At 39.4% G+C, this 27,733-nt stretch overlaps 1 protein-coding gene across 2 annotated transcripts in view; it reads right to left on the reverse strand.

The window, feature by feature from the left end:
• CDH2 (cadherin 2) overlaps window positions 1-27,733 on the reverse strand; it is a 207,507-nt gene that overhangs the window by 16,858 nt on the left and 162,916 nt on the right. For both annotated transcript variants that reach the window (XM_054583491.1, XM_054583492.1), the window contains 7 exons: window positions 23,659-23,796; window positions 22,807-22,992; window positions 20,242-20,495; window positions 18,675-18,817; window positions 14,931-15,164; window positions 14,403-14,636; window positions 12,306-12,445 (listed from right to left, as the gene is read on the reverse strand). In XM_054583491.1, the coding sequence (XP_054439466.1) occupies window positions 12,306-12,445; window positions 14,403-14,636; window positions 14,931-15,164; window positions 18,675-18,817; window positions 20,242-20,495; window positions 22,807-22,992; window positions 23,659-23,796 (1,329 nt within the window). The remainder of the gene's footprint in view (window positions 1-12,305; window positions 12,446-14,402; window positions 14,637-14,930; window positions 15,165-18,674; window positions 18,818-20,241; window positions 20,496-22,806; window positions 22,993-23,658; window positions 23,797-27,733) is intronic.

Genomic DNA, 27,733 nt, shown 5'->3' on the forward strand with positions numbered 1-27,733 from the left:
CTGAAAAAAATAGAAGGTTTGCTAAGAACATTTCTGGTTTGCATAATAAACCTTCTAGGGGTAAGATAACCTGGGGCCTTGATACGCGGACGGAGCTCCTCCAGTCTGTTCTCATAGACTACATTCCACTTCCCACAGGGACGGGCGCTGAGTCCCCACTACGCATGTTCATTCACTGTTTCTGCTCCCATGGTTTTCTGTTACTAATGTGGCCCTGTCACAGCTTCTTTTCAAATTCTGTTTTCAGAATTAGGAACGAGCTGAAGAAGGTGCATTCTTCAGTGCAATATTATGGTTCTGCTTCAGAAACTGGAACCACTGAATTTTATCACAACTTATTTCCCATTACAAAATTATGACATGGTCTTTTGGAAAAATGCATCACATACAATTCAATGAAATTTCATTCAACAAGCACCCTCTGCAGAGTCTCTTGGGTCATAGACATGGTTACTGACCTCATAGAGCTTTTAGTCTAATGTCTTTTAAAAGGGCACACTTAAAAATAATGAAAACAATATAATCGGTAATCGATTACAAAAGACACAGAATGTGAAGGTGGAAGTACCTGTGAGATGCTGTTGGAAGGAGGGAGGACCGGGCTGCAGAGATTTCACAATCTAGCAGAGTATCAGGGCTTCAGAAAGATGGTTTTCCTGAACTCGAAAATGTGTTATTTTTTAAAAACCTATCTATCTATCTATCTATCTATCTATCTATCTATCTATCTATCTATCTATCTATCTATCTATCTATTTTGAGAGAGGGAAGGGAGGGGGAAAGCTAGGGAGAGAAATGTCAATGTGAGAGAGAAATAGCAGTTGGTTGCCTCTTGTACACACCCCAAGGAGGGACTGAACCTGCAACCTAGGAATGTGCTCTGACTGGGAATCGAATCAGTGACCTTTCGTTATGCAGGACAAATGCACAATCAACTGGGCCACACTGGTCAGGGCCTGAAATTTATTTTTATCTCATGTTTGTCATTTCCTGTTCCTTCCATGCAATTCGGTTATAGCCCTATAAAGATAATCACATTTTTTTACCCTTCCAAGGAGATAAAAAGTCTAGCCTTCTAAATGCAATTTCAATTCCACATTCTTACCCCAACTTCCAAGTTCTCCTTAATAAAAATTAAAGTGTCATTATTCAGACAAGATTAAAGTCCTTCTATCTTACCATGACCTATTATTCTATTTTGGAGGAAACCTAAAAATAAGTGATAAAGAGATGGCAATATTTAGTTAGGAATATGGTGGCAGAGCATCAAAATCTTTACTAGGTTATGTCACATCTTTTTTGGTATTTCCTAAGGAGACTTATTTTTTGCTTTATGATAAATCCCCACATACACTCAACACAGCAAGGAATGAATAGTCTTATCATTTAATAAGATGGACTCTGAAATCAGAGTGCCTTAATTTGAATCCTGGTTCCAACACACCTAACAGGTGACCTTGCAGATGACTTAAAATTTCCTGTGCTAATCTTTGGAGGATTCAACCTTTTGTACCAAAAAGCTAATGACTCCATGAATGGAATAAGTCTATAGCAAGGGTCAACAAACTTTTCCTGTCAGGACCAGATAGTAAGTATTTTAGCTTTGGGGACAATACAGTCTCTCTCACAACATCTCTACTCCGCTGCTGTTGCACTGTGAAAGTAGCCATAAGCAATGTGAACAGTGGGCATGGCTCCTGGCTGTGTTCCAATACAAATGCATTTCTAAAGTCAAGCAGTTGGGCTGGGCCAACTGGTAGAACTTAGACACTTGGTGTTTTACGGCTTCCCCGCCCCCCATACTGTTAACACATACTTGGCATTGAGATCTTTATCACTTGATTACTGGGATATTGATAACTTCCCATTTGTCTACAACTAAATGTAGTAAATGTGTGATGAGTCAAAACAAATAAATATTAAAATGAATTACATAAAATATTGTGTTCATTCACTTGCAGTGACAGGGATAGCCAATAAAGTCATGTGCAAATCATGTGCACATTAAATGTATTTATTACCTAGCAGGGAATGGGACCGTTCAGAATCCATGTTGTCTATAGACCACCAAGTGTGTCACCTGGCCACAGGCGCTCTGAGAACAACACGTAAAAAGGAAAGGAAAATGTGCTACCCAAAACCCTGGAGAAAACTGTCCCCTTGTGACATCAGTGTCACTCTTCCAATAACTGATGTTTGTAGGTGGGTGTGAAAAGATGGCTTTCTTGGGGACATAATTAACAGTGTGCTTTAGCTAACAATGAAAATGTTGAAAGTGGTCTCTGCAGTTATATCCAGATTTAGCTGTCAGTTTGCTTATATAGCAGAATGATTTTGTAAAACAATTATTTCAAAGAACCAAATATACCATGGTTAAATTATACAGCTTCCTTCTCTGCTGATTCAGAGACATCGGGCTTGGTGGCTCACACTGGGGCGGGAAGTCCACAGTGACCCCAAGCTCAAGCAGAGAGCCCTTGACACAAGCAGGTGGTTGGTTTGGTCTCAAGGGACTTTCCTGTATATGCACCCCCATCTCCTGTCTAGACATCCAGCCTGGATTTTATATTTTAGTTCCAGCTGCTCAGATTATATTCCTGCCTTAAAGAAATAACTTGGCTGCTCAGGGTGCTTCCCCAGAGTATAAAAATGTGCTCAATTTTGCAAACTGTGTTTAACCAATTAATTGGGTCTTACCTTTTACCTGTTCCCAAGCCATGTTATTAGTGGTCCTCTAACAAGCTGTGGCTAAGTGTCCAGCCTCACTGGTCCTAGCCAGTAATGCCTGCTTACTATAGAGCAACAAGACTAAATGAAACATCTATCCTATGATGGACCAACAAGACTGAAAAACATCTATCATATGATAGACCAACAAGACTGAAAAAAACATCTATGATGTGACCTCCAGCACAGTGCATCAGAGCTTGTCCTCTCAAGTCACATGAGACTGATTTTGAAAACTGAACTTACGGCAGTATTTGCTGTGTAGGGTTGTTGGGGAGATCACAGGAGACATGCAAACGAAGAGTGTGGCATAGTGCCTGACACAGAGGGAGTATGAAATGGATACTAACATCAATAAATGCAGTTATTTCCTGAAGACATCAGAAATTTCAAAGAATGAATGTGAAGTTGTTAGGGGTATACGGGTTCAATTAACCTTCTAGATAGACTGGCAAATGAAGAGATTCAGGAAGAGGGCCTAACACACAAACATTCTGTGAGTGTCTGCCAGGTATGAGCTGTCGTTTATACTGGAACACAAAATGAATATGACAAGCCTTGCTTTATAGAGTTTCAGGTCAGGACCAGGGCTGGACACAAAGCTCTAAATACAGGTACACAGGGGTTCCAGTGGGAGCCCAGAGAAGAGACATGACGGACTGGGACTGCAAGAGAAGTCGTCTTGAGATGAATGTTGGTGGCCAAATAGTTAGGCTTGTGAAGACCATGGATAAATGTGAAGCGACATGGCGCAGGTAAGATGCACAGGCCGCTCAATCCTACTGTAGTTTTAAAATGCAAGGTGGACGGGCAATGAGAGGAGATGGCAAACCATCAGCACTCAGAGTCCCCATCCCTCAAAGCCAAATCCTGACTCTTAGGAACTGGGCATTCTTTCCCCATCTCTGGCACCTGGTCATTGCTGAATGTGCTTTCTGTGTCATGGAGATTCTGGGGACCTACCTACTGAAGAGCTTGGACTAATTTCCATAAATCACACAAGAAGTATATCTCATTTGAAAAGAGCCAACTCAAACTCAGTCAGCAATTTATCTGGATCTTTTAGGGTTTGGAACTGTGGGTCACTGAAAAGAGCTCCTATCTTGACTCAGCTACACTAAAATTAGCTCTCCATTCCTTTCATGTGTAGTGCTCAGCCCTGCTCAAGAAGACTTCAGCAGCCCAGGGTATTCAGGCATGTTATCAGGAAAGGAAAAAGTACCCTTCCTGGTTGTTGGTGAGTCTTTCATACTCACGCACTGTCCCATTTTTAAGAGGTGCTGCGTCTCCCATGTCTCCTCTATCAGTGGTCCCCAACCTTTTTGGCACCAGGGACCAATTTCGTTTGGTGGAAGATGTGGGGAGAGGGGGTGGCACCCAGAGTGGGCTCTCTCACCCACTGCTCACTTCTTGCTCTGGAGGGGGGTGGGGCGGAGACAAGAGGGTGGAGCTCAGGCGAGCTTCCCTGTGGCCTGCTTCCTAACAGGCCATGGACCAGCACTGGTCCACAGGCTTGTGGATTGGGGACCCCTATCTATGTTTAGGGAACCACTTTCTCTGGCATGTCCAATGGGTGAGAATGATGCACAGGACCTAGCAACCTACTGTGGGTGGGGTAAAATGTGTTCTCAGAGAACTGCAGGAAAGATTCTCTAATAAGCTCAAGTACCTATCCAGGGCAGGGTAGAAATTTTCAGTTGGTCACTGAACCCTAGGCAGGAGTGGAAGTGATCTGCATGCCACTTCCAGGTCTGGCCCATACAAATCTCCAAAAATCACTCTCCCTGCTCTTCTGTTACCCAGTGGTTGTGTGTATGTATGTCCAGGGTGACCTTGGAAGCCTTGAGGGGAAGATGGGGGAACCAGAGGCACTCTGGGTCTCTGAATGACTGTGTGGAGTAGAGCTGACCTCCCTTTGCCATCCTAAATTCCCGTGACCCAAGACCCAATTATTGCTACGTAGGCAAGTAATACATTTCAATTAGCCTTAGGTCACTGAAATTTTAGAGTTCGTTATAGCAGCTAGCTTATTTTATTGTAACTAATATATCTGGCTAAATCTACTTGTGGCTAATCCCCTTTCTTTCTTTTTTAAACCAGTACTACAGAAAATTATTCCATGGTTTCAGAGCATTACAGTACCTCTTCCTTGTAGATATCTATTCTGTGAATCCAAAGCCTAGTAATTACTATACGATTGAATCGGAGTTTGCAAAATCAGGCATCTATACAGGATAGGCTGATAACATAAATCAATAAAGGTGGCCTGGTATAAAAATTAGGAAAAAGGAATTACTAAAATATGTTTGCTCTATTGAGAGAAAAAGCCTCTATTTAGTTTGCTACAACTGTTGTCATATCAGAACACAGGCCATATTCTTAGACCTTTCCATTTTTTGAGAGAATTGGGAGATCCAAAATTTATGTGAATTGTTTCAGTTTTTACATTCCACAAGTTAAATAAAGCACAGCGGTGGGCTTTGTAGAAAGAGGCAGGCACTGGCCCCAGCCGGTAGCTCGGTTGGTTAGAGTGTCATCCCTCGCTGTCAAGGTTGAGGGTTGGGTCTCCGGTCAGGGCACATACAAGAAGCAACCAATGAATAGAACAAATCGATGTTTCTGTCTCTCTCTCTTCCCTCCTTTCTCTCTCCCTAAAATTACTAAAATAAATAAATAAAGAGACCCACAGTATGTGAACTGTGATTTTAAAGTGACACAAAATCCAGGTTTCAGACATGTCCCTTGAACCATCAGTGTTGCTATAAGAAACTAGCAAAGAGCAGGTCTCTGAAAACCAAATCTGGGAAGTCAGAGAGCCCTCAGTCCTGGAATATGAAACCTACTGAATCCAAGAGGTGCTAGGCCCTGTCGGGAGAGACTCAGAGAAGAAATGCAGCCAACTGCGATGTTACACTCAGCAGCAGCAGTGAGCATGGGAAGACAGACCTGGTACACATGGATAATAAGGGCCCCCAAATCCAAGAGGGATCAAGGGAAAACTGATATGGAATCTTTAAGCAGCCACTCACACTTTCGGTCCCAACCAGCTCTCACAGGCATCGGCTTTAATCTCTAATGAGCTGACAGCCTGTAGAGACGACAAGCCTGCTCTTCGTGCTGCCACTGCTCCTGTGAACCACACGCTGTGGTCCAAAGGATTCCAGTGTCCTCTGACTGTCATTGGTGACACCTCCTAACATGCATGGCAGAGCCTTCTTTCATAGAGCCGGAGTCCCCCGAGTGGGCCCAGACCCTGAGAATGGAACATTTCCCAAGCCACATTTTAAGAGCAGAGGAATCTGCTGGATGCCCCAGAGCCTGCTTCAAAGAAAAGACACAGCCTTCTTTGATAAACTCAGATGACATGCTGAAAGACACCGGTTTCATTGCCTGGCTGAGACTAAGCTTTGCCGGGAATGGTACAAGATATGGTAAGGCCACTATCTTCTTTGGACTCAGGTGGACTAGGGTTTAATCCCCTCTTTGCTACTTTCTAACAGTGTGTGCCTACTTTGCTGTACTTGGGGGAGGCCCAAAAGAAATAATATACATAAAACACTTGGCACATAGGATACCCTCAAACAATAGCTTTTGCTACCCTTATGGAGAATGAAGCTGTATAATGCCAAGAAATTTAGGTAGAGGATATGTAAAGTTAATGTTAATGCCAGTTAATGTTGCAAACATAATACATACTCAATAAATGTTTCTTTAACATAAGAGCAATCTTAATTTAAGTCTTAAGCTTTAAAAAGGAGGAAGCTGACAGTTTCTGTTTCCTATCCTGGGGCTGAAAGGGGATGGTTGCACATTCACCCTGATTTTATTAGGGAAGCTGATATGCAAAGACATAGATGCAAAGATCATTAAAAGGGATACAGTATCTGCAACCAGCCCCACTGGCCAAAAGGGCACTGAAGGACATTTACTAATGAGGGTAATTAAACATGACTTGATAACCACCAAAAGCCCTGCTGATTATGGCAGTGAAGCAGATAAAGAAGGAACCTCACCCTTTCAAAAGAGATCGGACATGTTATACTAAAAGTGTCTGTCCAACTGCCAAAGGCACTGTGAGGAAATAAAGCTCCTGTTCAGCACATATCTGATGCTATGGCCCAACCTCATCTTCTGACGGTCCAAACCAGAGTAGGCTATCCACAGCACCGATAAAAGTCTACCACGCTGCGCTCTGCACAAGGCAAGAAAGAAGAGAGATAGGTGTTTGTTTGCTTTTCTTTTCTTAGGTCCCTTTCATCTATTTTGTTGAAGAAACTAGCAACCTGTGTTTTGGTACAAAATGTAAACAGATAGAGATGCTAATCAAGAGCAGGGAAGGTAGGGGAGTCTATCCTTGTCGAGGAAGCATTGTGTTGCTTTCTAATCAGCTCTTTGAGAAGGATCTCTTCTCTAGGCAGAAGATGGGAATCTTGACTACGCCAGCTTTAGGCTCTGAGTTACAGCCTCCCACAGACAGCTACTCAGACCTGCCTGTGCCTCTAACCACAGGCAGCCACTAGCGACCTAAACTGACCCCTGAGGCCTACCCACCCTTTAAACCTGGTCATTCTATAAGACTGTCGGCTGAGACCTCAAGCTATGTCCACCTCCACTGACACAATCTCTGTTCACATCTTGAGGTAACACACATGCTCCATAAACTATCAGCCATGTGTAATAAAAATCAACTAAAACTCATCTAGAATGCAACACGGCACTGATCCATTTCTGAGGTCCACTGCATAGGAGATGACTTCTTCAAAAAAACTAATTTAAAAAGTATGAATGATAGTCTGTTGCTAAAAAGGCTTAATGCACACTACTACACAGAAAGGGAATTTCTAACAGGCAACCATTCTATTTATAGAAAATAGAAAGTGTATTTCACAAAACTAAACTTCTCAGGAACTATGATTTTAATATTGAAAGCAATAATATCTAATTTAGTCAAGGGAGAAGCATCTGGAATAAATTCACTTAGAAAGTGAGAGTATTAAATAAATGCATTTCTTTTTTTTTCAGAAGAAAAAGTAAATCGCAAAATGCACAAACTTTGGAAAAAAGCTTGACGAATTGAGGTGGAGAACTTATCCTAATAGATCTGAAAATATACTAGGAAGCTATAGAAATGAAAACAGCATGGGACGGGCCCAAAACTAGACAATGAGAACAAGTATTACAGCACAGAGAATCAGGAAGCTGACCCACAGACTCACGCTTAAATAACCGTCTGCTGCATGTCACGTGAACCACTGCACAAAGGGTTATCTTTTTAGTAAACAATGTTGGATATCCACAGAGGAAGAAAACAAAACAAAACAAAACAAAACAAAAAAAACTCTGGTCCATATCTTGTAAGAATGAATAAGCCATTACAGATGAATCACAGATATATTTTTGGGGGAGATGATTCATTACCTTGGGGTACTCAAAGTTTTGTTAAATAGGATATAAATTTGCAAACCTAATGAAAAAAATTGATAAACTGGTCTTCATTGAAATAAAATCTTCTGTTCACCATGAGGAGCATAAAAAAGCAAGCTGCAGAAAGGGGAAAGATATTTATAATACATGGATCTGACAAAGAACTAATATCCTGAATATATAAGGATGTCCTACAAATCAGTAAGAAGACAGACATCCCAACAGAAAAAAAGTTCACAAAGAAGATACCAAAATGGTCAGTCTTGGGAACAACCTAATTAAATCATAATAAGACACACACACACACACACACAGAGGGGCTAAAATTTTAAAAGATGGGAAAAAACAAGCACTAGTGAGGATGTAGGGCAATTGGGACTCACACACAGCTGTGGCAAGGGGACTGTGGACTGGTGCAATCACTTTGGAGAGCTGACAGGATTGTACTAAAGCTGCACAATGTGCATATTCTGGAACCTAGAAAGTCAATCTCTGTGCACACAGCAACAGAAATGCACCAAAACACACACACAAGAATGTTCATAGAGGTTTTACACATAGTAATCGGATCAACTCAAATGTCCAAGCATAGTAGAATGGACAAATAAAATGTGGTTAATTCTTACAATGAAATAAATACTATTCAGCAGCAACAAAAATGAACTATGTCTAAATACAGCATGGATGAATCTTGCAGATAAAGTGTTATGTAAAGGAAGCCAGGCAGGAAAAGTACCTATTATATGACATCCAGTTTCATAATAAAATCCAAGCAGATAATGCTAATGTGTGGTAATAGAAATAAAAAAAAATTACTGGTTACTTTTGGCAGAAAGTATACTACCTGGCAAGGGGTACAAGAGAAACTTCTGGGGTGTTGGAAGTGTTCCTTACTGATATGAGTGAACCTGTGCTGATATAAGTTAAACCTGTGGGAAGCCTTCCGCTTCTGGTTGGAATATAGAAAATCATGAGATTATAATCTGCACTCTGATGCCAAGAACAAGCCAGATATATTGCTAAATCACAGACTTTTGAAACCATAAGATAGCTGAGAACATAATGAGATTTAACTGAACAAAAATTAAAAAACAAAACAAAACAAAACAAGACTGACAAGTCTCTTCTGGGAAAAAAGAAGGCCTCTACCTGCTTTTATCCCTAGAAGAGTGGTGAGAGGAAGAAGAAAAAAAAATGACATTAAATCGTAAAAGGACATACTGCCCTGGCTTTGAAAGAAGCCTCAGTGGCCCTGGCAGGCAGCCTCGACGCATTCACACCCTGAGGGAGCCTGCACCCTCCACCAACTTTCCCCCACAGGTCTTCGCCTGGTGCCTGACGGGGCACTGCAGTTTGGGCGCAGGGCCAAAGATCTGCCACGCGAAGAGGGAAGTTCGGATCTCGTAGTTTCCCAATCGCGGATGGGGGTGCAAAACCAGGCACAGGACAGCCGTTCAGGTGCTGTTGCAGGATGGTGATAATTCTGACCTAAATTAAGGCAGTGGCCTTGGAAATGGAGATAAGTGAAGGGATTTCATGAGTCACTTTAGAGGTAGAGGAGACAGAACCCTTGGCGTAGCATGACTACACTGCATATTTCATTCTGCTATTATGAGACAAAGATTAGAATGCATAAAAAACCCATTATGCAATTTTGTCACCATTTTCTATAATGAGAACTGTAAATGGAAATCATAACAGAGGATCAGAAATGGGCAGAGGCTCTTAATCTGGAATAAAATGCCATCAAAAAAACCAAGAGGCTACAAAAGGACGTCACAGAAACACCGGAACTAAATAAATTAGCCACAGAGAGCAATATAAAGTTAGTTCCAGAAAAATCTTCGAACTTGTGGGAAAGTGGGTAGGAAGCAATGTATTCATGCCCAAGAGTTTATCAGGAGGCAAAGAAAACTTCAGAGGTCAGGACAAGAAAAGGATGAAGATTTATAATGATAACATTAATCAATCTTTGCAATACACAAGCTTTACTATTTGATCTCAAGCATCAAAGTGGATGAAGTCAATAAAGGAAGTAAACCTTTCCTAAAATAACTACTACAATAAACCTTCATTAAGCAATTTATTAAAGAGATGGGGTCAGGGAGAGAAAGAACCAGACTGGATAGCCTCAAGAACACTTGGTCAGAACACTTGGATGCTGAGAAGTATCTTGGTTCTTGCCTCGAAGCCTCCAGTTCTATGCAGCTCCCAGTTAGGACTGGTGCCCCTTAAGTTATTACTATTTTTATGGAAGCTTCGTTGAGTTAGGTTTAAGTTTATGCCTAGAAAATTATGCACAATGACATGAAACATAAAATACCAGGAAAAGATTTATGAGATAATGTGATCAACATACATTTGCTAATCTTGAACACAGCTCAGGAAAGTGAAAGGATAGATTAATTAAGGATTAAGCCAAACATGAATTTTAATATCCAAAGACAGTTATAAGCAAGAAACTCTGGGGTATATTTGTAGAGCCATTTTAATTAGTCAGTATTCAAAACAGCTTTACACACAAGTCAAGTTTTCAGCAGACTTTAAATACTCTTCTAAATGAGAGGCTTGAGGAATATGGTAAACCAAGCAGGAGAGCTGAAAGCCGAGCTCGAGTTCTGGCTTTGCCAGCCCAAACTCTGAGACCCAATCGTGCAACTTGCTACAAACGTAAAATGGAGAACTCCAATAGCCTGCCGCAAAGATTAAACTCAATGAATGTGACTGTGCTTTGTAAAACAAAAAGCGATATATTATTTCCTCAAAAAAATAAAGAAAGGAAACAGAAAATATGTTCATGAGAATTTGCTTTTTTAAGTTTACAGTCCTATCACTAATGTCTACATAAATATCTAAGACAGAGGACATCTGAATTTACTGACCATAATCTAGGACCTAGGAATTTTGGGTTCGTTTTCTGAATGCTGCCCTTGACATTTGCATTAGTGAGTGAAAATGATGTGATTATGGAATGTATCTAATACTTGTCACAGTGATTTCTTGTGGATTGCATTAACATCACCCAGATAATTTTTAGAAGACCTATATCGGAGTAGTTAGTTTAGGCTGTAACATAAGGCAGACCAGGGATCCAATCCTGCATCTATCAGTTGCTAGTTATATGAGTTTATAGAATTCAACCATCCTTAGGCTTTGTTTATGATCACAGAAATGGGGATATTCACAGTATAATATCACAGGCTTTAAAATGTCACAAGATTTGAGGTAACAGCATTTCATGTATGTAGCAGAATGCCTGATATGCAGTACAGACCTTATACATATTAGCTGTTATGATATCTAAAATTTACTTGCAACCTGATCAAGTTACTCATCTTCCACCTGTTGGTCATGCTCATCCTTGAACAAGGATGCTATTCTCTGTGTCACAGTGACACAGAAGCTCCCGCTATTGTAGAGCCCGATGGGAACTTCAACATTTATTGACCAATGATAATGTAGGTACCACGACAGGCCCTACGGATACAATGACGAACTACACATTGTCTCTAACTTCAAATATTGCTCAAGAATGAAAGACTCTTGAGGGCAGATGTTTGTTGGCTCTGCCCACCTCTGTATCCCCAATGCCTGCAATAGTACCTGGAAAGTTGAATTTGCTTGGTAGATGTTTAGAGAATGAATAGTTTAGTGCTTTTTCTTCTATGCATACAAATATCTAAATCTCAATATAAAAACTACTTTTCCTTTTCTTTTGGTTATCCAATTAAGGAAAACTGCAAAACAAATTGTATCAGTACAAATAGAATTGGGTTACATCCTAGGCTCCTTTAATAATGTTAATGATTTTCTTACAAAATAAATATGACTTTTTTATTGTTGTTCATTTACAATTGTCCCCATCTTTCCCCCATCACTCTCCCCTGCCCTACCCGCCCCCGACCTCCCACATTCAATCCTCCCCCCTACCCCTGCTGTCTTTGTCCATGGGTCCTTTATATACATGTTCCTTGATTTGAAAAAAAGTCTAGAAATGTGCAGCACATGTTGGAAAAAAGTCACCAAGTGTTTAATAATGTGATAAAAGAAAGGAAATTTGATACCATTATCTCACTGCATGTATTAACATTTGTCCTATTATTTGGATTATATGATCATAACACTTTATTTTAAAGATTTAAAATATGTCTGACCTGGTCTTCTTCTCCTCCACCTTCTTCATCATATTTTAAAATATTATCCCTTACATCATCTTCTGGATCAATTAAAAGTTGCTTGGCCTGGCGTTCTTTATCCCGGCGCTTCATCCACACCACAAACATCAGAACGAGGACTAGGGTAAAAACAAAAGAGTAAAAAAGAATAACATTGTAATTTTTAAAACTTGATCTATATAACCATAGTCTGCAACACTAATAATTCATACTTATGTGGGCTGAAAGCCTGCAATGCATCTTTTACTCTATTGTGTATTTCTGGCCTCACGTTAAGAGAAACAAGACAGAGCAAGACCCTACCACTGGGTTTAGACTGTGAAGACCTGGGTCACTGCGAATTCCCTGTGTGAATGCCTGTCCTCAGTTTCATCATCCGAATGGGGACAATCACTATTTCTATCTTTTACTTTGGCACACTAGCAAATCTTACTTTTAATAAGATGGTGTGTAAATTCAAAAACAACCAATAGCAGTAGATTAGATTGTTACTCATTATTTAAACTGTTGTTTCTTCGAAGTCGGTCAGTCATTATTATACTCCCCAGGGAGAAATGCACTTCTCAGGGAGGGGAAGTGCTTGCCACGATGACTTGGGTGGTAAGTTGGAATTGGATCAGCAATTGGACTTTGAGGATTTTTGATTTCCAAAGGCTGGTATTTTTCCACTGCACTATTGTGCATTCCCTTTCATATTAAACTGCAGGTTTCAGGTAAGAAGGCGAGGGGATTAGCTTGAGCACTGAAATAACATTAGGCTTTCATGCTTTACACGTTTGTGCCAGGTTTAGAATCACAAATTTTCCAGAGGGTTGCTGTTAAAATCAGCACCGATTCATCTTCCTTCAAATGCTATAGACACTTCTTCATGCCATAATCCATCATACCTAAGTCTTTCTTGATAAGGTTGGCATATATGCCACGTTTTAGCTGAAATTGAAACATATCCCTAAGTGCACATCTAGGAACGCTTTCTCTCTAAAATCTGGAGATATCAGTTTACATCCTGAAGCAAAAGATTTAATGACTCCTATTTGAGCACATTTTTTATTATTGGCCATAAAAGTAAATATTCTCCCTTTAAAGCCAGATACATGATCTCATTTGCCATTGTTCCAGGGCTAAATCTAGCAAGTGGATTATTAGTATAGCATGCAGGTTTCAATTTATAGTCAAAGTAGTCTCCACAAGGGAAGTAAAAAATGCCCAAGCTTCTATCGTAATTGCTTAGGATAAAAGGACAGAATTCTAAATTACCAGAACACTTGTAAATGGCGAAAATATAAAAGAAATAGGCAACAGTTTCAAGGAAGTGATTGGTGTATAGCATGATCGCACAATAAACTAAGTCCTGCTGCTATTCAACAATAAAACACAGAGCCCAGGCAATTTATCCTTTTAACCTGCAAGCATAGAAGTGGTTCCTAAAGTACTTTCCGGTGGTTAATTTCTTGCATTCCATTGAACCAAAGATTGCAAAGTATCTTAAAAAGGAGCTGTTCCTTAATCTAGATTTGCTCTAAAGACAGAGAATTTATTGATCTGTGTAATCATTTCTTTTGTCAAATGTGCTATACAAAGTACAATTTTTTACTATTTTACTCAGTCCTTCAGAAACAAATACCTTGATCCTTGCATGAGTGGAGCAGGCTGCTGACTGTGCTTTATATGAAGGAAAGGAAAGGAAAGCAATATACTTATTTTCCTAAATCATCAACTGCGAGCCATAAATTCATACTCAAATCATAAGATATGCGCTCAAAGTAAGGACTGCCTAACATTTTTCTATAAAAACAGTTTGCTATGGCTCCCCAAGCTCCTGGCATCAGAAAACGGCAACAGGGCATGGAAGACGTATGCTGGCTGGGTTTGCCGCAAACATGTACGTGCTTGAACAGTGCTCAGGGTTCTCTCATTTCAAGGTGGACTTGGCTGAGTCAAATATGAGTGGCAAGAAAATGCTTAGCCGCCGAAGACAGTTGTTAATTACTTTGAAAGGCAAGGGTAAAAAGTTACTTTGCTAAACATTCTCGAAGTGAAAGGAATTAAAATTTAAGAGCCAAAGAAACTACTTACTGAGCAGGATGATGATGCAAAGCAGGATGGCAATGATGGCCCCTGTGCCAAGCCCTGCACCCACGATTCTATCTACATCTGTGCAGTCCCCGTTGGAGTCACACTGGCAAACCTTCACACGAAGGATGGAACTATTTGATTTGGGAGGATTACCCGAATCTGTGATTATGATCGGAACTTCATATATCCCAGCCTCAAGAAATTTTAACTTTAAATTAAGCTGAGCAAAATCACCTATATAAAAAAAAAAATACAGTTTGATAGTTAATACATGATATGGTGAGAAACACATAATATTTTCTAGAATGTGTTATATTTACCTGGAAGTATATATAAAGTAGACGACCACTATGCTGCATTGCGAAGACATTTTTGGACTTAAGAGCTTTAATATCTTATTTAAACTTTACGTAACTTTTAAAATATATTTAATGAGGAGATTATAAAACACCTAAAATTAACTTTTTGTTCCAGGCTTCAAAATCTCTCAACTGCATATATATATTCAAATAATTAACCTGTTCTTACCATTAAGCCGAGTGATGGTCCAATTTTTCTTAATAGTCACTGGAGACAAAGGAAGATCAAAAGCAAATGGTCCAGCATTTGGATCAATGTCATAATCAAGTGCTGTGATGTTAATTGAACTGGGGTCTGGCGTTTCACAAATCTCTGCCTCCTGAGGTAATACTTGAGGGGCATTGTCATTAATATCAAGTAAATAGATCTGCAGCGTTCCTGTTCCACTCATAGGAGGAATTCCTTAAAAGAAAGAAAAAGCACAAACCAGTGCTGAGTAATTCTCTTCAATGAGCCTCGATGACCGTAAAATTTTCAAAGCTTCTAGCCTTCTTGTCCTTATCATTGCATAACCTTGGAAAAACCTAGTTGCCATAGCACCTCGGCAGCATGTTTCAGAACAAGGCCACTTCTTGCTTCCTTTGCAGGAGGACCCTAAGCTGCCACTGCTGGTGCGCAGGAGCTGGGCGTGACGACAGCGTGTGCTCCCGCCGACTGCATCTCTGCACCTTCCCTGCCCTTGCTGTCCATGGCTCTGGGCCCTGGCCCCACTAGGTTCCTCTGGGCACTGTGGGGAATGTAAGAGATGCTGAATGCCAGGCTTGTGATCTTGTGGACCCTACTTTTGATGGAAAACCAAGACATGTGCATGAAAGAACACAAGAATTCTTTGAAAGCTCAGATGCAGCTATGAAATACTGAAACAGTCTACAGATTCACTAACTCATCTTGGGAAGAAACACCTTGGAGGGGGGGAAATGATATTTATTGATGAACCAACTATCTACTTGAGAAAGCTTGAGATTGCTCTATATGAGGGGGGACCAAAAAAAAGAAGAAAATTATTTATAAAAATCGTGTATTTATTCTTACATGTTTAAACTTCAGTCATCTTCAAAGTACTCTCTATTTGATGCAATACACCTACAGAGACTTTTTTCCACTGCTCAAAACAGTTTTTAAACTCATAGACTTTTAGTGCTTCTGCCTCTTTTTTGTTTCACCTCTTCCACATTGGCAAAACATTTCTCTTTGAGGACTTTTTTCATCCAGGGAAACAAAAAATAGTCGCTCAGGGAGAGATCTGGTGAATTGGGAGGGTAGGGCATGGGGTTCATGCTGTTTTTGTGTTCAAAAGCTGCTGAACACTCAGCGCAGGTGGGCAGGTGTGCTCATAAACCACCCATCATGAAATGGGCAGACACGGTTAAAGAGTATTAAAAAAATTTACTGAAGCTGAAAGCAGCTTCTCACAACCACCCCAGCCGGTACGCTTCTACAGATGGGTTCCTAGAACCCTCACCTAGCGGGGGAAGCCTGTATTACAAGGGGCCCACCTTCCAGAAGATAATTCTGTTTTCTTGGGGTCTCCCGTCACATTCCTTATCCCACTGTAAACCTAAGAGGTAGGTTCAAACAGGCGAGGAACCCAAGTCTTCATAAACTACACATGGTCACACATTCATAAGTGGTGGGGTTGCTACTAAAGACTGATGTCACTGACCTCAAATCCATTCTCTTAACAGCATATAATGCTGCTTCTACCACTTCTTGTGATGTGGCCTGTGTTATATTAGAAATATTTATAAATGTACGTATAATAAGTCTTCAATTAACATCGTCAGTAGGTTGTTTGACTTTAAGAGAAATGGCGTATATGACAAAACCAATTTTACCACAGCTTAAGTGATATAAACATCTCACTAATGTCATAATGAAAAGATGTTGAAGAGAACAAAATTATTTAAGAATGTTGTTTTGTTGTACTGCAACAGAAATACCATGTTAGTCATAAACATATTTAATTATATATTTTATATATTATATAAATATAACAATAGAACTATAACCGTCTTCTGAGTAAGGCTGCATACAGAGACACAGAGGTTTACGTGACCCGCCCAAGGACATGCAACTAGGAAGGAGCACATATGCATGCTGAGGAGGGGACAAGAAGCAATCTCCATGGGCCTCTCTGAGGAATATGAACGGTTCTGAGGGCAGAAAGAATTAATATGGGGAGTAGAGTGGGAAGACGGAGGCAGAATTCTAATGCTGCCATGACTACTATGATAGTACAGTTTGAGGAACTTGCACATTTATCATCACATTTAATATTATTTGACTCTCATAACAACTCTATATAATAAGCAAGCAGCAAAAACAATTTATCAATAATGAAACTAAGGCACAACAAGTGTAAGGGCTTGCCCAATCAGTAAAGAGCAGAATGGGGTTCCAAATCCAGCCCTGTGGTTTAAGTCGAGTGCATTTGCAGAGCCTCACAGTGATATAGATTTAATCACTTGTATCAAACATCCTTTCAGTTAGAAAATAACCCACCTTGGTGAATGAAAAAATTGTTCGCAACTCACAACCAACATGCATACATCATTTTATAGCTCTTTGAATCACAATATAAAGGTGCAAGATCTATTACTTTAACTTCCCCGGAGAAGGAAAGCTCCCACTCCCACATGGTGAGGCAGCCGAGGACAGACACTAACACTGCTCCGATGTGCGACGGCAGAAGCTGTTTCTCCCAAGTTCAACTCTAAATATTTGAATATTAGCACTCATATTACTAAAGATAAGAAAAATATTGCTTTGGCTCTGTCACCACATAGATCTATGACAGACAATGATCTCCCTGAATTTTATTATACAGGACTCGGAAAGGTTCATTGAAACTGCTCTTATCAAAAGGGCTTCATAGGCAATGTTTTCCAAGTTGCACATCTTGACCACCAAAGTAAAGCCTACTATTTTTATTCGATGCTGACATGCAGAGTCGAACAATAAAATATGGTTTTAAAATATGGTTGTGATTCAGTTTTGAAAGTATTAACACATAATAAAAATATTTATTTGAGTGTTTAGTTTGTGCCAGGCGCTGTTTTACAAACTTTACATGTGCAAGTCGTTTTTCCTTTCCCAGTACACGAAGAGTTAGGTGTTGCCACCATTAGCCTTATTTAAGAGAAAAGGAAGAGGGACAGATTTAATACCTTGCTGCCAATCACACAGTTTGGAAACGGTCGAGCTGGAGTCTGGGCCCTGGGGACTAGAGCTTTAGCTCTTATGCTCGTAAACATATATCATACTAGAAGCTAACAAAGCAAAACAAGTCTGACACCAGGTTTACAGAAGTCACTTTTATCTTACACATTAAAAAAAAAAAAAAGTGCTGTCTATTAATCTCAGCCATTTAGAATCTAGCAAAGACCAAGAAGAAAAAAGTGCTAAACTAGATTTTCCAAAACCAGTACACTACGGCTCATGTACTCAATTATCTCAATTAATACATGGAATTAAGGGTTTTCCCAGCTCATGGCAGACTAGAAGCAGAAAAGTAGGAAGAGGAGAAATGCTAGAGACAAGATAAAATTGATGGCAGCAGAAACAGAAAAAGACCACCTCAAAAAACACCATGCCTGGGCCACTGAGGACAGGCTCAGCCTGAAGTAATGAGGCATCAACGTGTGTGGCAGGGCAGAAAACCACAAAGGCTTCTAATCCAACAGCAGGCTGCCATGGAGGGTGCAGGAACACTATAAAACACACAGAATATGCTACAGAAACCCCAGTGGAAATGGGAAATAGAAGTTGGGGCCTTAGAGGAATAAAGGTCAGTTTTCCAGACAATTGGCTTTCATAGAAAACCTCATTTCCTGATGATGGTGCATTCATGAGGAGACTCTCCTCTCTTTAACAACATACAGGATAATATAGTGACTGTATTTAATTACATACCATTGTCAGAAGCAAGGAAAGTAGCGTTATATATATTGTTTTTCACATTGGGTGATTCTCTGTCCAAAACAGCAATTGTAGTTACTTGCCCATTCACAGGATCTATTTTTAGCCAATTGGCAGGATCAGATAATTTTGTGTATCTACAAAATGAAAGAGAAGTAAGTTTAATTTTTTGACATGAAACTTAAAAAATAAAGCCTATTTTGCTGGTTTAGTTCCAAATGCAACCAGCTCATTAACTTACAGTTTTGCAGATGATGGTTGGAAATACATCTTTAACATGGAAAGTATTTCTGTGACAGTGGCTTTGAGAGGCACATAAGGGTTGCATATGGGCAGTTATGCAGGAAACACTAGGTCGGTGTTTGAGGAGAAACATGAGGAGCTCAGCCTCTCTACTGTGGGCTCTGTTGGACTTGACAGATCTCGTTTTAATCTGCTGTCTAACTCAATGCATGGCAATGGTGCAGGTACAGCAGCTCAGCTATCCCTTCTAGATAAGCAGTAGCCCTGATGTATAAAACTGAAGAAAAATTATAATTGAATTTCCTACCACAGAATACTTCTAAAATGTTTACCACCTTATAATGGCGTAGATGAGGTCCTAGTGGGGAGACCCCCATAATCATATCCCAGGAGGGTCTCCCACAGTGTGCCAGGCCTCAGAACTATACCCTTCAAAGGAAATTCCACAGTTTGAGCTGTATGAGGCTGATTCTCTGTATCAGTAATTTATCATCTTATACTTTTTTTTTTTAATTGGGGTGGGTGAGCTTTTAAAGGTTAGGTAACCAATATACAGACTGGAAAAAATATCCTATGTTTTAAGAGGTAAAAAATTGTAGGAATTCAATATACCAGTTAATTAGTAATTTATCTTTGTTGATTTTAATGTATAGAGAAATGGAGAAGATATGTAGTTATCTGTTAGGAGCAGTTCCAAAAGAAGCTAAATAAAATATGAGTTAATTTAAAAAATTATCAGCAGCAGCAATGAATAGTTGCGTGGGGTGTGCTTTGCCAACCATCTCCTCCCTCATCGGGAAGGATAAATTTGATTTTGCTGAAGTTGGAAATCTTCACAGATACATTTTATAAGTCCTGTAACTACTGAGCAGGTAAAAAATAAAAAAAATTAACTTTTATATCTTGGTTTCAGTATGAGTTTTCTTCCTGATGTGTGGAGGGAATGTTCTATATATATATAATAAATGTTATAAGCTTCTGAAAGTCACGTATTTACTCACAGTAGATGCTTTTTGTGAGTTGAGTATGAGAGCATAGGCTAAATTATTATTAAATATTTAAATAAAAAGGAGGGCAGAAACAAAGAGGCAGAGGACTTTTTTTTCTTTAAATAAGACTTGAGTAAATAAGATCCACTCTTCTATTTCCAATGTACTATATTCTTTGATCTATTGAGGAAACTTCATCAAAGAATTAAAAATAATCTCATAATAACTAGTTTTGGGTCCAACGGAAATTTCTTAATTAAATGATAAGTTTTATGCACAGTGTAGAACATAATATGAATTATAAAATCAGTGTCAGTGGCATTTGATACCTAATATTTTGCTGCATATATCGATCTGGGTCCTGAGCAGTAAACGTTGTTAACATGGTACCCGCATGAAGGCCTTCTTCTTGGCGAATGATCTTGGGATTTGGGGTAAAATAAGGGTTTTCATTCACATCGATAACTGTAACAGACACAGTGGCAGTCGACTGCGGTGGGTGCTGGATACCCTTGGCTAATGGCACTTGATTTTCTGCAGCAACAGTAAGGACAAACATCCGATTTGTTTCAAAGTCGATTGGCTAGGGGGGAAAAAAAGGGAAACCATGTTTTTTCAGGAAATAGTCATTTCGTTCTACAGTTTATTCTTCTACCAACTCCTTTTCCAAAACATGAACTTTTCATTCATTATGCCATAGCTTCTTTTCAAATTTCTGGAAAACAGACATTAGTATCGTTAGTGATTGAAATGTTTAGTGCAATTTTTACAAGATATTTATAAATCTTGGGTATTTCAAAGATTTATGTTCACAAAATAATACATATTATTATTGTAAGGTTGAAATTATTTAGCCACATCCAAAAAACTTGATTATTCTAAAGATACTAAATAAACTGAGACCCAGGCACAGGGATGTCCAGCCCAGGGTGGCTATGAGTACGGCCCAAAACAAAATGCTAAATTAAAACATTATGAGGTTTTTTTGGGATTATGGGTCGCAAGGTATTTAATGTGTGGCCCAAGACAACTTTTTTCGTCCAGTGTGGCCCAGAGACACCGAAAGCTGGGACACCCCTCTAGACGGTACTCACAAACTCTGGTACTAAGATTACTATCTTGAAGAGCTTTTGCCAGTTTGTGATGAAGTGGAGAAAAACAAAAACTAGAAAATACAACTTTTCATAAAGCTAAACTCATTCAATTTAAAAGTTCAATCATAATTTGATATATACTATTTAAAGTATCCATACATACACACTTAAAAATTACAGTAATTGTAAGTAGAAGGGACTTTTTTATTTCTTACTTAGCAAACAAAAACTCTGTGTACACCCCAAATCTGAGAACAACACTCTAGATAAAGGCAATGAGCAAATCACCCTTAATGTTAATAGTAACTTCCAAAGTTTCGTTGAATCTTACTGTCAATAGAAAAGTTACCAGGAGTCAAGTGACCAGGCTAGACTTTCATTCTTAACTTCCATTGACTACCTTCTAGGGGAGGTGCAGGTAAGAGGCCTGTGCGGAACACCATGAGAATAAAGCTTAGAGAGCTCTCACACTGTCATAGGTTGTCTAAGAATGATCGGGAGCTGATGCTGAAGAGAAAGCCACCTTATTAGCACAAGCCACCACAGTTTCTTAACCTAGACCACCGGCAAATCTTCAAACACATAGTTTTTCTCCCCACTGATTCAACTTCTCATTCTCAACTGTTTTAAACAAGACAGTAGAGATGCCAGAAAGTAAGACAGAACCCTTTTAAGTGATTTCATTAGCCAGGACATAACATTTATTGGGGCTAAGTGGTATGTATGCACCATTCTAAGAGGTTTAGCTCACACTCATCTTATTTTCCCCCCAGAACAGCGCTGCGACTTGGTGCTGTTATCACCTTCACTCTCTGAATGAAGAATCCTAGGCTTCCAGTAGGTTAACATTTGCCGTGGTCACACCGCTACCGAGGGCAGAGCTGGGTTAGAGCAGAGGGGTTAGGTCCTGGGCTCAGGCCGGGATCACTCTGCTCAGTTCAGAGATTTCCAGCGCCCACCTCATGAAGGAAAAGACCATTCCACTCACACATGCTTAACATTCTTGGCAACTGACATATTATTAGTACGCCATTCTATGTGAGGCCAGCGTTTGGGTTTTCTCACAAATCCAGAGGGTTGGGACAGGAGGCAAGGAAGCAAATCTCTCTGCTGGGTGGATAAACAGAAGAGGTGTGTTCACCTTAAAGAGCTTTTACGTTAGTGCTGTGTATTTATTACATTTGAAATTAACATCCCCTTTACTTCCAGCACTTGGACTTTATTTTTTGTTTGTTTTTTTTGGCAACGAAAGACCAGAGGACCTAATTTTCTTAATGCCTTGAAAATAACATTTAAAAACACCAACGTAAATTCAAAATGTTTTTAAAAGTGTGCACCTCCTTCTTGCCTACTCATGCCATTTTCCTTTTGCGGTATTTTCCGGTTGGCTCCCTGAGCCAGCACTCCACAGTCACCTGTAGACATAAGCATGGCAGGCGCGGGGCAGCTCTGCTCATAGCTGCCCACCGATGACCCAAACTTGAGGGTGCGACGTATCCCTAACATGACTACACTGACCGTTAACACTGCTGAGGGCTGTCCTGTCTTCAGCCTGTTAACACCGTCCAACCTAATTTAAAAACAATCAAATCCCAGGGATAACTTTGAGAATATCTATGCTGGCCTCAACAGAAACTACAAAATAACACATGTGACTCCTCAAAATACATTAATTCCAGATTTAGAGATGTTTGAAAGAAAAAAAATGTCCCAAGACTGAATAACAAACAAAGAGGGTAGGCAAGCACATATTGGTCACTGCAGAGTGGCCATCAGATCATTGGCCCGCATTCCACTTACTTTGACCACGGTGACTAAGCCATCGTTGCTGTTCGGGTCGGTCTGAATGGCGAACCGCCCTGTAGGATCCCCGCCGCTGATTCTGTACACTGCGTTCCAGGACGGGGTGTGGGGCTGATCCTTGTCGGTCACAGTTAGATTAGCTACTATGACATCCACCCTGTTTTCAGGGACTTCACCATAGAACTACAAGAAGGAAAAACCTCAGTCAGAGGAGAGACATGGCCCAGAGAAGGACAGCATGTCTCGATGACCACACTGCCCTGACTTCACTAGCCCATTAAATCTTTATTATCCTCACTAAATGTGGAGATCAGTAATGCAGGTAATCAAGCATTTATGGTCGACTTTAAAAACAATATAACATTTGCCAGCAATCAATATTTTTTCCAAATTATGTCACAGTTTCATTACTATTAAAATTAGCATCCATTTGTGAGTATCGGGAAGATTAATGGGAGGTGGGAGGCAAGAACTTGTCTGAGGGAAACAATTTTCCACAAGATAATAATTATTTGCTGATGAAGTAGTAAAAATCAGTCATGTAATTCATGTACCTGAAAATACTATAAGTATTTTGTTATAATAGCACAAAGTTTGGGGGGAGCATTTCTTCCAGGCAGCATATTTTAACAGCTTTATCAGCGGACTTGATGACTAAGAGAAAAAAAAATTACTCTGGTGCTTCATCTGAAATCCTGGTTTAAGTGACAGAAAATGTCTGAGTCAGTAGCCAGTCCACAGTCAGGTTAAGCAAGTTCCAACTCTACTTAACACATTTGTTATTCATGACAAACTTCCCTGTAATGGACTGCAGACCTGAAGTTCAGTGAGCTGACAGTCTGTACTTACTGTCATGGCAGTAAACTCTGGAGGATTGTCATTGACATCTGTCACCGTGATGACAGCCGTTGCTGTGTTTGAAAGGCCATATGTAGGACTGCCTTCCGTGTCTGTAGCTTGAATTATTAACGTATACTGTTGCACTTTCTAAAAAGACATAAAGATAACCTCAGTGAAACTAATTCCTCAAGAATACATAACAATGGTTCTGTAAATGGCTCTTTATTACACACGAAGAGCACAGCATCATTCATTCTGATTAACAATACTTAGAATTCCCCAAGTGAAGTTTACTCTAAGTTGCAAAGCACAGTTCTGGTCTTTGTCTAGAGAGATTTAAGTATATAGTTTCACCTCTACTCATGAAAACAAATGCAGGGCAGATGTGAGAAATTCGTGGCTATGCTGAAGCTTCCATCTGGTTTCAACCTTTCCTTTCTTTCTGAACTTCTCAACATTCAAGTGCATTGTGGTCAAGCATTCAAGTCCATTGGTTTTATGTATTTTATCACATATAATTTCTATCCAGATTAAGATACTAAAGACAATTAAAGAGTCTCGAGAGAGAGAAGAAAGCATATATAATTCAAAAGTACATATATTCCTCTTATATATTCTTTTTAAAGGTAGGACTGCTAAATGAAAAAGTAGGCACATCAGCAAATTTGACATATACTTGAAAGTTACCCTCACCAACAGTGCTGAAGACCTACTCCTCAATCCCCTTGCCAAAATGGGTATTATTCATCCTTCATTTCTGTCTATCTGATAAGTCAAAAATATTCATCGATACATTAACACACAGATGATGATTATCAAATAGACACTGCTGCTTTCAAATTCTAGATAGGGTTTTTTTTTAGAGGGGAGTCAAATTAAGCTGTAATGTCCCTAAGCAAAAATCTTGAGATTGTTTGAGAAGTCTATAGTACTACCTGACAAACGTTTGTATTAGGAAATGATCAAAACGAGTATCTAAAATCATTGGAAATCTCTGGAAATTGGTGCAGATTAAAAAAATATAGATGGTTTTCACAAACATTCTGAACAACAAAACTCATTTTTTCAAACAAAAATAAACTGTCACTGCAAAGTGCAGTTTTCCCTGATTCTAAATATAACCAACATCATGAATGGCCACACTTAGGGGACTTCTGGAGCTTGGACAGAACAGACACAAATTGTAGCTTCTGATTTAGTTGTTAGTGGGAAGCACAAGGACAGAGAAGGGAGTAGGAGGGAAAGCCAAGTCTCACACATGCGACTGGAAGTCTCTTTCTGGCTAAATGTCAGTCTCCAGCAGTTATTTCTTTTAGTTTAAAAAAATACTGCACTTTTTTTAAATTAAAAAAAAAAAAGAAAGAAACAAAGGAATAGTGCTGGTTGAGCCATTACAAGTTTTCTTAACCCATGACACCTCACCATGGTGCTTATGTAAGCTGAAATATTTCTCAATGATTTCCTTTCCTAATCAAGAGTGTCATTTCAGCTTAATGCTTTCATGGTTAGTGAGAGAATTTCGTAGGGCACACAGTTTGGCTTCCCAGCTAAAAATAATGAAAATAAAAATTTGTTATTGAAATTACATTTGTTAGCTGCTGTTCAAAGAAAGAGAGGAACATTGTCAAAAACATTTTTAAAAGTGGAGCCTTAAAAGAGAAGATAAAAAACCAACACAAATAGTATATGGAGACAGTTCTTTTTAATGTGTACTCTACAAAGATCTCTAAAATTGCATATGCATATTATATGCAATTATCCATTTAGCTGACATATTGGGATCAGTAACTAATACTTGAAATTTCCTATTGCTTCAAGCTAGCCTTGAAATCTTTAAGTTACAAAAGAACATTGTTATTTCTAAAATATAATGTCTCTTCAAATAAAGAAATGACTTAGAAAATAATATGATCTCTATTTTCAAATGCCTGTTTGGTAAAATGCTCTTGCATTCACTAGAGAAGATGTTTTAGATAACCAAACTGTTGAGAGCTTCTTGCCTAATTTAGTCACTGGGCATTTGGTTCTAAATGACTGACATTTAGATTCCATGAGGATTTGCCTTCCAACCCTCATAGTCCCACATCCCACATCTTATCAAGGGGACTTCGCTTAAAACACTTCTTCACTTCCTGTTCTAGAAGGGATAAACTCATCTGCTTGCTGACAATCCTTCCTTCTGTTTCTTGCCTATCTACCATGGCTGTCTCTTTTCCTCCACTTACTCCACACCTTGAGCTTTCTGTACTTATTGTCAATGCGCAGCATGATTCCACATCATTGCACTTGGCATTTCCCTCTACCTAAATTGGTGGTTCTCAACCAGGGCGATTTTGTCCCCTCATCCTACCCAAGGGATATCCTAGGACGTTTTGGTTGTCAAAACTAAAAAGTACTACTGACATCTAATGGATAGAAAGGCTAGAGATGCTGCTAAACATTCTATAATGCATAGGATAGGCCCCTAACAAAAATTTATCTGATCCAAACGTTAACAGTGCCAAGGATAAGAAACTCTGGCCTAGAATACCCTTTCCTCCATTACTTTGAATGTCCTTGAGGGAGAGCTGTTTGCCAACTGAGGACAAACCTCTGTCACTCTTTTTAGTTTATAAGACTGTCAGCAGTCCCTATGTGTGTCCTCTCCTACAATCTGAACACATGTATACACACCCCTTCCCGGGATCCTTGCTTTCTCAGTGTTACATCATTGGCATGCATACAATGCCTCCCAGAGCAAGGCAAGCGATGGATGCTTAGTAATTTTTTTTCGAATTACAGTTGATGTACAATGTTATACTAGTTTCAGGCATACAATTTGATGATTTGATATTTTTATACCTTGCAAAGTGATCACCACGGTAAGTCTAGCAACTGTACGTCACCATACAGAGTTATTGTAACGACTGTATTATCTATGTTATGCATCATAACCCTGTGATTTATTTTATAACTGGAAGTTTGTACTTTTCGTTCCCCTTCATTTTTTTTGCCCATCTCTCTACCCACTTCTCCTCTGTCAACCGTCAGTTTGTTCTCTGTGTCTATGAGTCTATTTCTCTTTTGTTTTGTTTGTTCTTTTTTTTAAGATTACATATGTAAGTGAAATCATACAGTATTTGCCTACGTCTGACTTATTTCATTTAGCATAATAGCCTTGAGGTCCATTCATACTGTAACAAATGGCAAGATTTAATTCTTTGATTGCAAAATATCGCCCCCCCCCCACCACACAGGGTGGGGCAAAAGTAAGGTTACTGTTGTATGAAAAATAGTAATAAATAATAATACAATAAACTGTGTTTTTTGTACTCACAACCAGAAACCTACTTTTGCCCCACCTTGTATATCACACATATTCTTTATCCATTTATCTACTGATGGAAACTTAGGTTGCTTCTATATTTTGTTTATTGTAAATAATACTGTAATGAACTTAGAGGTGCATATATCTTTTTAAATTGGTGTTTTGGATTCAACCTAAGTAGGAAGCAGGATTTCCAGGTCATATGATAATTCTATTTTTAATTTTTTGAGAAACATCCACAATGTTTTCCACAGTGACCACACCAGTTTATGTTCCCACCAAAAGTGCATAAGGTTTCCTTTTTCTTTCCATCCTTATCAACACTTGTTATTTGTTGACCTTTTGCTTTTGAATTGGTGGTTGGTTGGAGGACTATATGAGAAACCCAAACCTTGGTCCCTGCATTACATTATAAAAATCGTTTCAGGGCTGGAAAATCTTTTTAAAAAAGATCTTATTTATTTATTTTTATGAGAGAGGGGAGGGGAAGAAGAAAGAGAGGGGGAGAAACATTGATTGGTTACCTCTTGTACGCTCCCTAACCGAGGACTGAACCTGCAACCCAGGCACCGAAACTGCAACCCAGGCATGTGCCCTGAGAGGCACCATTTCGCTTTGTGGAATGCCACCCAACCAACTGAGCCACACTGTCCAGGGCAGGAAGAACTATCTTCTTATTTATATAGCTAGCTATCATTTATTCATTAAAACATATCCTGGTAGCATAAACTAGCTCTCTGTTTCCCAAACTACAGAGACTCATATACCATTTTCCCA

Source organism: Pteronotus mesoamericanus, unplaced genomic scaffold (assembly GCF_021234165.1).
Source record: "Pteronotus mesoamericanus isolate MK-2021 breed Mesoamerican mustached bat unplaced genomic scaffold, CSHL_Meso_final contig_74, whole genome shotgun sequence".
In the NCBI taxonomy this organism is placed as follows: Eukaryota; Metazoa; Chordata; class Mammalia; order Chiroptera; family Mormoopidae; genus Pteronotus; species Pteronotus mesoamericanus.